General features: G+C 35.2%; 1 protein-coding gene across 3 annotated transcripts; it reads right to left on the minus strand.

The window, feature by feature from the left end:
• Window positions 1-1,321: 1,321 nt before the first annotated feature.
• LOC141839953 (magnesium transporter MRS2-11, chloroplastic-like) lies at window positions 1,322-10,643 on the minus strand. 3 transcript variants are annotated; one of them, XM_074727832.1, is made up of 14 exons: window positions 10,130-10,643; window positions 8,369-8,441; window positions 7,925-7,995; window positions 7,362-7,447; window positions 7,192-7,282; window positions 6,981-7,049; window positions 6,097-6,180; window positions 5,843-6,008; window positions 4,787-4,832; window positions 3,851-3,931; window positions 2,576-2,658; window positions 1,760-1,803; window positions 1,523-1,647; window positions 1,322-1,432 (listed from the first exon to the last, which is right to left on the minus strand). In XM_074727832.1, the coding sequence occupies exons 1-13, from the start codon at window positions 10,541-10,543 to the stop codon at window positions 1,552-1,554; spliced, it is 1,404 nt and encodes a 467-aa protein (XP_074583933.1). In that variant the 5' UTR covers window positions 10,544-10,643; the 3' UTR covers window positions 1,322-1,432; window positions 1,523-1,551. The 3 variants fall into 3 exon arrangements, with proteins under 3 accessions (XP_074583933.1, XP_074583940.1, XP_074583925.1); XM_074727839.1 differs by having other exon boundaries at window positions 1,519-1,647; XM_074727824.1 differs by having other exon boundaries at window positions 1,322-1,647.
• Between the last annotated feature and the right edge of the window lie 282 nt (window positions 10,644-10,925).

Below are 10,925 nucleotides of genomic sequence, written 5' to 3' on the forward strand. Positions count from 1 at the left end.
TATGTAGAATTTAATAAAATTCCTTCATTTTTCTGACATTTGACGTCTAGCCAAATTCATAAGTGTTTTTTTAAAAAATAGATATTCGAATAATTTGTGGTTATTCTTTATCCGCGCTCACCTTTCAAAACATTTAGTGTGTAAAAAAATCAAAGAGGAATGCGCCAAAATGAGGGAATGGACGTGCAATCACCTTCAAGTTTTTCATCAATTGCATTTCACATGGAAATCATTTGTTGCTATTGTCAACGAAGAAGTCCACATTATGACACTAGTGCACAAAGATCTTGATAATTATTTTTCTTTGGATAAATTTAACTAAATTGTTAATGCTACAAAGGAAAAAAAAAACAAAAAACAAAAAGACTAGCTGCTCAAATGCTTGTGGCATAAGTTCACCTAAAATTCATTCGGAACTAAGGAGTTTGAGATCGTTCAAGTAAAACTTTGAGATGGTGAATCATACAAGGTTAACATAAACAAGGGTTCATTTTTCAAATTTTATTAGCGTGGATGATTAAAATTATAGTAAACATTAATTATTCGTGATCTGAGGGTTGCACTATGAATGTTAGTTAATTAATAAATATTGTTAATTTTGATCCATGTCGTTCGAATCTAACCTCAAAAGTGAATTAGTTGAATTATCTTTGTAAAATTAAAAAAATAAAAATAATAACTAATTGATGAGCCGCATCCCTATCATCCTTATACCAAATATAGAAAGAATTTGAAAACTAGGCGGCAAACACCACACGTTTTTATTGATAAACTGTCACCTGTTTTTTAAAAAATAATGTTAGTGGCTTTCATTTGGCCGCCAATCTTTATCTTGTCCTTTAATTTCATAAATTTTCCATTTCCATTTTCTTTTTTAATACTTTAAATTTAACTTAATTATCAATTCATCAAATAAATATTAATTACCTTCAGGCATTTGCGTGGAGAAAACAATCACTTATTACCAATGATTAAATTGTCCTTTGAAGTCTTAAATTATTGATAGACAGACACCATTTAATGTGAAGTGAAAAATAAGACACGGATTTACCTATAGGGATAAATGAAAGCAAAAAATACAAATAAAAAAAAAATAAAATGATGGATTTGGATACTCACGTTTCACGTGTGGAATCATCTAATGTTAGAATATGTCCTTTTACGCTCTTATTGTTAAAAATAATTATTATGAAATTGCTTGAATCATCTAAGAAGCTATAATACAATTTCTTATACAAATGAAAGCAAAGACATCTTATATTTTAATGTTGGAATGTGTTCTAAAATTACTGTATCAAAGCCAGCTTGTAACGTTGAGGTGTGAAGAAATTTGTTTGTTACCAACTTTTAGATCAATAGAAAGTATCAATCTCGTCTGGTAACCAATGGATCATGGTGCGCAGCAACAAAATTTGAAAACCAGATCAAACAGCTGCATCATATAATGAAAACAGAGGAAGGAAAAATTAATGAACCCAACTATATGCCAACCTATTTCACTTCTATGTTCAATCACACCTGCCTTCAGGATCGATGAAATTGCTGGGAAGATCACAAGACCCTTCTCGCCTTGAGATAAGAGTAGAGTAGAAAAAATGCAGCGACTGCGCCAAATATTATCCCTGTTGTGGTCAACCAAAATGCCCACTGCTCCAGATGTATTCCAGCATGACATCATAACAAATTAATGCTTAAAAATAGTGATTAACTAATTAACTTTATGCCGGAGAATTAAAATGAAAAAGGGAGGAGTTAATACCGCATGCTCCTCAAGGTAGGATCTTAGATTCATACCGAATATTCCTGCACAGTGAAATTATATCCAACCAATTCATCATCGGAAACAGGAACGACCTTACGATTCCATTTTTCAATTTTTTAATGGACATATTGATACAGGAAGCATGCCCCCATTAGGCACTGGAAAACAGGATTTAATCTCTTTAACATCTAAGATCACGTCTATAAGAAAAGGGAAAAAAGGAAAGCCATAGTTGGAATCCATGTAGGTTTCAGAGAATAGACAGCAGGGATCAGAATGGGGCAGTACATTGGCTCTCTAAATGGGCCCTTACAACTAGACTACAGAACGGCAGCTTTAGAGGAGGAACCAATGGACTTGCATTGTATCCAATGTAGTGATTTAATTCATCCTCTCGGCAGGACTGATGCCTAAGTCTCTATAATAAGTTGCAAACTGTTGGCTTCCACCTTTTAACAAAAAAATAAATAAATAAAAACAATGTGCAGCGAAGTCTGCAGGATTGTGAACTTAATTAATTGGCATGCTTCGGGGATGCAAAAAAGTCAACGCCCTAAAACCCTGTAGAATTAAAACAGCATGCAAAATTTCTGAGAAGACGCTTCTGTTGAAGGTCAGAGAGGAGGCAACTTTTGAAAAACAAACGCATACGATCTAAATTAGAGGTGCACATGATATAGAATTAAATCCTGATCTAAAGAACGAGCACACGTGCCCTCTTTCTATTTGGCTTCATGAAGTGCTCCTCTAGAATTCGCATCCAATAGTACAAGGCTTCAGTAACAAGCATCAACCTTAGGAGATGAGTCATACCTGCAACTAAAGCCCCAACTGCAACACAGAACGTCCCAACTTGGAGAAGCAACTCTACTCTACTAACTTCAAGTCGGCGAGAGCTGGAGATAATAGGTAAATGAAATTTGATCCATATAAGAATAGTGACTTACTGAATTGGAACATGAAAATTAAAGAGTGTACAAAATCTCGAGATCCAATTTATTGTTAAGATAAACCAACCTTTAGAACTTGAAGTTCAAGCCTCCATGTCAAGGTTGAATTTACACAAAATCAAATCATGTTTTCCTCTGTGAATGTTTTATTGTTTGTAAAATAGTATTTGGAAAGGAAACAAGAAATTAGCATACCAAGGAGCTGAAAGGAAGCCTCGATAATCCATTTGAAGATCATATCATAGGCATCTAAGGATAGTTGGCGTATTAATCTTAGTCTGTGGTCATTTAGATTATCCCACGATAAAATGACCACACATAAAAACTATGATGTATTCATTTAATTGCTCTACTTGAACTTCTCTTATTTCATTTTTTCAGGAAAAATTCCAACAAAAAGATCGCCAACTCCAAGATCAACGCAGAAGCAAGGTTCCTACATCAATATTTTTGAAGAAAAATTCTATGCTTTCAGGAAGGAGAGTGCTACGTCGATGTTGCAGATGTTTTATACCATCCTAAGATTTAGGAGGATATCGACAAGGATTCCTCAAGATGCATCAAATTGAAGGAACAACAAATAAGATGGACATCCCTCATGACCCAGCAGTTGGGAATGAAGATATGCTCCAATATGCAGCAAAAATAATCCAGTAGTATGCTTATCTATATTTTTTATAAGAATGTTATAAACCTAGCCACCTTCAATTTCTAGAATTACATATTCCAAAGTGACGCGAAATTGAACGAAAGAAAGATGCAATTACTGGCACAATGTAAATATCATTGCCAACAGCATCCATCAGACATTTTTAAAAAAAAAATTTGTAGTATGAACTAAGCTACTGAAAACAGAGCCTTTTAATCCTCTAATTGCTCTGACTTGTATATGTTAGTGTCACTAGGACAACTTAATTTAGAAGATATTGCAATCTCCAAGATGCAATACAAAAAATATTCATAATTAAAAAAAAAAACAAGATGGAAGGAGTTATAATGGTAAATTTGAAATGAAAAAATGGCATACTAGCAACTACACATGGCATAATGGTACATTTGAAATGATAGAAGAACCAACAGTCAAGTATATAATGTTAAAAAAGCATCATCAAGGCTAAGAAGATAAAAAATTGTAAACCTCAAGTTCACAGCAATAGAATCTTCCATTTCCTTGGCAGAATCAAGAAGTCTTTCAGCTTGACCATGGCAGGATTCACATCTGAGAAAAGTGAAAACAGGTTAAAGCGTCACAAGAACTTGATCAGCTTATGTGTGTGCGCGTTGTGTGCTTCTGCTGTCTGTGCTTCAAAGCTACAATCCACCCAAATGAGAGAAGCCCACTAAGTTGTTGAGAGCTAACACCATTAACTTGTTTGACCCACCATTGGCTAAAAGGTATTAAGCACAAATGAATAATGTTTCACTCATCCAAGTCAATGAAACTCTTTAATTAGCCAGCCTACGACTATCCATGTGAGACAAAATTAGGATGTCATAATTTTAAGCACTCAAGGACCATCACAATAAAAATCTAAGCCCGATTTATAGACCAAATCATCCCTATTCAGCAGGTTCGAGTGCTCTTTCCAAAACATCTTCCATATCTAGAATTACCTTTGCTCCTATACCAATTGAAACAATTGCTCAAACAAGAAAACCAACTCATCAACCAGTTAAGCTCAACTACTGACCCACAATGCTTAAGCCCAAGTTAGTGATAGTTCTCTCATTGACACCTATACCTCTTTAATTAGAGCACAACTCTACATGTGAACTTATTGAGATGCCAGTGTGCTTGAGAATTCCTTAGGAGAGTTAATGTTTTTGAATCCTTGATTGACAATGTGATAATTTCCTAGCAAATGATACATGATAGTCCTTATAATTGCCCCTGATTAGATAATGGACTCTTTGCTGAAGATTGCTAAATGAATGAATTTTTCAATGCTGAGGCTGATCATGAAGGTTCCCTATTGAGGTATGAACATTCCCATAAAAGAAGGATATCTAGACTTCCTTCTCACTATAATTTTTTAAACAATTGTGAAGTTGCATATTTATTAGAATACATTACCGTTGAAGATAATTCTCCAAGAGCATTTCAATCTCCTCCTCTTCTTCTGCAGAATGTTGTCCCATCATCAGACAAAATGAAGACATTAGTGGAAGAATACATTACACAATATTCTATGATCCTAATAAAAAAACATGTAGTATCAGACAAGTACATAGGAATCACAATAGTTACTTCAGAAAGAAACAATATAAATTATAATGATAAGATGATAAAAAAAAAACTTAAGAAAATTTAATGTCAAACTAATAACAATATCTAAAATGTAATTTTAGCAATACCAAGGAGTGGTTGTGGTTTAACAAGTAAATCTTATAAGAGTCTTAGATATTTTAATTTTAGAATATATTATTCAACAAATATTAATGAGAATCTATTATCCACAGAATTAAAGCTGTGTGGTTAGAATGCAAAGGACTTTTTTGTGCGATCATGTTATGTTCCTCTGGTTGAAAGAATTGTAGGAGTAACATAATTAAGAAATAACATACATCAAAAAGAACAAATAATACACATCAGAACATTAAGATTGATGTGCAAGGTTACTAGGAGAGAGGACATAAACATCATTTGGTAGCAATTAGTAGTAGCTTTGATAAATAAATTGGGAGAAAATAACCTAAGATGATAGAAAAAAGATGTTTTATTAATGAGTTGCTACTTGCTAGGTGTAGTCATATGTTTTATTAATGACTTGCAACTTATTATGGGAAAGTTATGGAAGTAAAATATGCAGGCTTTCAAAGAGAATTTGTGTTCGAAGCCTATATTTTATGAAGAAAAGCAACATAATCTATACAACCAAGTATTTTACCAGGAAATATGTGTAGGGTACAAGCTACATCAATGTCGGAGTTCATGTTATCAAAAAGATCCTACAAATTATACTGTCATATCTCATTTGCATAAAATTCGGTCACAGTGCATAGGAAGGCAGATAAATATAAAATCACATGTATACAATCTCTCTGATATCATTCTTCTAAGATGTGACCAAAGTAAGGAACCTGGAGAGAACCTAGAGTAGGAAAAAGAAGACAGCACAAATTCCTGCACCTTCAGCCATTTGTTTGTCCAAGGGAAGGGAACATTCCACATCATTACTCCCCCAGCGAATTGTACAATTTCTCCCCATTATGCATATGCGACGAATTTCATGAGGATCTTCAAGAAGATCAAGAAGCATCTGTTTCAGCTCTCCTGCTCGTGAACCCAATTCAACCTTTAATTGCACACAGAAAGAAAAATTAATACACAATGTGATACACACGTCTAAAATCAAAGGATATTATATGAGTCATTTGACATGCCAAAGTTTGTTTGCTCAGACGAAGATCTTCCAACACATCAGCTGTCAATCTATTGGGAAGAAGAACTTCAAGTAATGCAACCACCTAAGACAAAAATCCAGTCCATCATTTCATATTACGAATAAAGTATACTTGAGTAGAGAAGTTGGGAGGGCTAAACAAAATAGTGTGCTGATTTATCTAAATATGAGTGTCATAATTTCTGCTCTTGGATAAGGAATTTTCAATGACTATGGTTATAATATTTGATAAATGTTCCACATAATTGAAAAGCTAATTAAACTAAAAAAAAGGGGCAGCCTGGTGCACTGAGAAGCTAATTATACTATGAGAAAAATATTAATTTGAGGTTACTTGTGACAGCCTAGCAGAATGTGTTTCTTGAATAGAGAGAACTAATGCCAGTGTTAACAGAGTACTATAAGAAAAAAAGAGTAATCATTATCAAACAACTTAACATCTTTGTGGATGTGGGAGGTGCAGTGACTCTTATCTGAATGTGGTTCCTAATAGCATAGCTGCAATAATAATTTATTTTCTAATCAACAAATCATCAAATCCAATTTGTAAAAAAAAATTGCAAATGAACATTGCAGAGCAGCACTAGATGCCCAAGTAATCTCTCACCAAGTCATGCCTAAGTAATCACTAAAGGACAACATGAAGTAATCAATATCTACTTATGCTTCAATCTTTTACCTAAACTGAACTTCATCCAGAAATATGCGATATGAAGAAATTAAAATAAATTGGAGCCATCACACACAAGCCAAGAAAAAAGACTTTCCAAAGTTCTCTAGGCCTACTCGACAAAGACAATATGTCTGCACTTTGATACCCTCCAAGATACAAACATGGACAATTAATATAAAAGAAACACTCACACGAGGTTCAATATCCATTATTCTGTTCTCTAACTGGTTTATTCGAGAAAGTAGTGCAGCTTCAACAACCTGTAAAAACAGTAAGTATTCCAATCCTTCAGATTTCATTGTCTTTATGAACCAAAATTCCAACTAAAAAGGATCCAAAAAATTCCATATAATTTCAACACACAGAAACCTGAATTGTTTTATGGAATTGATAATTCTATACCTCAAGCTCGAAAGGCATGGCAAGTCCACCACTGTTGCTTTTAGAACTTAAGCGAGGCAACAATGTTTTTAAGAAGGCTCTCCCTCCTTTTCTATAAAGTGAAAGAAACAGGCTATATGATTGTGTATGTGCAGATAAAGCTGGTGAAATATACAATGAAAGACCTGCACCTGTTATAATCAAATATAAGAACACGTTCATTCATAACAATTGCCCTTAAGGAGCCCAAATTCATTAATATAGCTTGTTCTCGCACCTACCATAAAGTGGTGTAAAAAAGTAAATAAGTGCACATAAATTGTGGGAAACATTATGTAAAAAATTGTATTTGTTAAATCTAGAAACAATTATTGGCACCATCAACCACCAAACATGGAAAAGGCAGAAATCTGGTTATCTGTGCTAGTTACATATGAAGGCACATTGAGATGCATAAATTCCTGTTCTTATATTTAGCAAGTTACACAAAACATTGTAAACAAGGAAATAGAAAACCATGTCAGTTTAGTCCCAAGGCATAATAATATATCAGGAGAATCAGAACACATAAATATAACATAGCTATAAATAAATAAAAGAGCTTAGGATTATATAATATATCAGGAGAAACCCAAGGATTATATAATATAGAAGAATCAATCTGATAACACCACAAGTTATTTATTTAAAATCCATCCATACCAGAAAATAACATAAAACAAAATAATAAGGATCACAAATTGCTTAATTTTACCAGCAAAGATGGCATTGAATTCAACAGCCACAATGATGGATCTACACTCCTGATATCTCTTGGACGTAAGCCTAAGACGCAATATGCATGAAGGAATTAAAATTATAAATAACAATACAACCAGAAGACAATTAGAAAAAGAATATTGTGATGTAGCATAACATCTCTGAAACCAAATTGATGTAGAACAAGAACGCTCTAATGGCAAATAACTAGATGGAACCATAACTTTATGACAAGAAGTTGAAACTGATAGAGTAGCAGGAAGTAGAAAGGATTGTACAGATATAATCAATACAAACAGCTCAATGGTTGAAATAGAAAATAAATAGAACAAGTACAACGTATAGGAGATGGCATATAATACTGTCTATGATGCCAGTTAACTTTTACTTGCAGTTTCGATTTGAAATTAATATCAAGTTTGAGAAATTTGTTACCCACCGCTTGATTTCAACAATTGTCGCCTGTTAATCTTCCTTGTAGACACTGTACCATCTGATTTAACTTCAATCACCTGGATGTAACAGCTCCAATTAAATCAAACATAGGTTCTGATCTAAACTAGTACTCATTTTGAAACTACATCAAATGTCCACGACTACTCTACAAATCATATGGAGAGTCAGAAATACACTGAAAAAACAAATTTTGCCATCCATGTGGCGAACAGAAGCAAACCATATCAATCTTCATTCAGTGAAAAGCCAACCATCATTTTAGAAAACAAGAAAGTAGTACAGGTATTTTCTAGTATAAGTCAAGAGTTATTGACATAATCAAGTGTTATTTTTGGTGAAAATATTGGGATGCGAAGTTACATTCCCACAGTAGGATAAAGAGATTCTATCAAGCATGAAATATACTATTAGACCAAAGAAAATTATTATATGACAGTAATCTAGCTTTCTGAAATCAAGAATAACAAGATGGGAATGTAAGCATATAGTCTCATCTCTACAAACTTTCAAATGTTTTGTAATGATGTCTCAAATAGTGAATTCCATGCCCTTTTAGATTATTACCTATATTATCAGTTCTCTGAAGGCACAAAGAAACTTCCAAATACCAAACATGCAAGGTAGCTATTGAAAGCCATGGTCAGCCATAGCAGCAGCATAGTAACAACTATTACAAAAAGGATGTCATGATTAAAATATAAACTTTCTTAAAACAGAAAAAAAGGGAAAAAACAGAAATGTCACAAGCTTTTTTCAAGATTCAGTTATTATTCCAAAAACTTTTTAGTTTATCTGATACCATGATGATTTTGAACAACTTTGAGGGGGGGGGGGGGGGGGGGGGGGGGGGGGGGGGGGGGGGGGGGGGGGGGTGGAAGACTCTTCTAGTTCTTAATGAACTTTTTTTTCTCAATTGTTTGAGTTACTCCTATGATATGCCAGAATCAGTTTTTCAATCTTCTTAGGGGCAAGATAAAAGAGAAAAATAACATCAGAAACTTCTAAGCCTTTTAACAATTTTGCTCTTACTTGTTTAAACTATGAACAGATTATGCATAATATGATGGTGACTTTTGGTGCCCTTCTGCATGCAAATGGGAGATTTAGTCAAAATATTCCTTAGGTAATATTTTTCTGTTAATGGTTCAGGTAATTTAGAAACGTAGTATGCTAATAGTTAATAGTGACAAATTGATTGACTATTAAATTTTGTGCATGTGTTATAACTATGTAACAATTGTGTTATTGTAATCTTCTGGGTGACATCATGTGCCGATCTTGTTCTTTTTAAGTGAGGCATTATTAGTGGCCTAGTAGGCTTGTGAGCATGTGACTAGCGGTGGTCAGGGGACCCTCGCAGCGTACCAACAGCACCGTGTCAAGGACTTAGTCTAACCTAGCGGGCCTGCCCAGGAATGTCCTCTTTATTTGAGTTGTTTGCCCATAGTAACTTTTGCCTTCTCTTCTCTCCAGAGTCATCTAAGAAAGTAGGAAGGAGTTGGTTGTTGATCTTTTCCATCTAATTAGGTATTCTACATTGTCTCAATCACGTCGGTCATACAAATTTCAGAATGAAATGTTGTTTCAAGTTTTCAAACAAAATGAATTCATGAATACTCAATTGGAAAAAGAAAATAACACAAAAGAATAAAGAACACGCGCAACAACACACACACGACAACAAAGTCACACGCCAATTAAGGTGAAGAGCTCCTGCGATGGCAAATTTCCACCGATAGATTACCTCGTACACAGGTTCTCTGATGCCAAGCGAGATCGAATCAGAAGAGGCCATCATCTTGCGTCTCTTCTCCTGCTTCTGAAATGAAGGTTCCAACTCACTTGTCCCGCTAATACGGACGCCATCTGCGGCAAAATCCTTCTCCGCTTCGGCCAACTCCCCCTCCGTATTCTCCTGCTGACTCCGAACGACAGCGCCTCCTCCATCGCCGCCTCCCTTCTCCGATAATGACCACGCGGTGGATCTGGAGACTGAGGGCACGGGGTGGATCGAGAGGAGGCTCCGAGCCGGATACGCAGAGAGGGAAGTGGAGGAGACGGAGGCTGAGAAGGCGCGGAAGGGAAGGAAGGAGGCCCGGTCCGCTTGACGGAAGAATCGGGTCAGGTCGAGGAAGAGGAGCAAGGAAGACGAAGACATCAAGCTTTGGGTGAACAGGGCTTCCGGGCGGTGCCACCGCGCATGGAAACAAATTGACGCACTACCGTACCACCATCAGCCGCAAGCCACTTTCTCCTCCAATTTGTGACCCAACTTTTCTGATTTATTTACCTTCTGATAATTATTCTCCCAATAATATCTCGGGTTATAAATGTTGGACATGTTGGCAGACGCGTCGGAATTAACCCACAGCGTAACCCAAATACCAAAAAGGACAATTTCATGGCCCCCGCGTGAATATTATCAAATCACACCCCAAATCACATCCTTTCGTAATTCTTTTGCCATTGGCCCCTTCTATTTCAAAATTTTCGATATAAATTACTCTGGCTGATCTATTGTATACAGTCTGAGATTGTTT

The sequence above is a fragment of the Curcuma longa genome, chromosome 1, assembly GCF_044706935.1.
Source record: "Curcuma longa cultivar G26 ecotype Majalengka, Jawa Barat chromosome 1, ITB_CL_G26_1.1, whole genome shotgun sequence".
NCBI classification, from domain to species: domain Eukaryota; kingdom Viridiplantae; phylum Streptophyta; class Magnoliopsida; order Zingiberales; family Zingiberaceae; genus Curcuma; species Curcuma longa.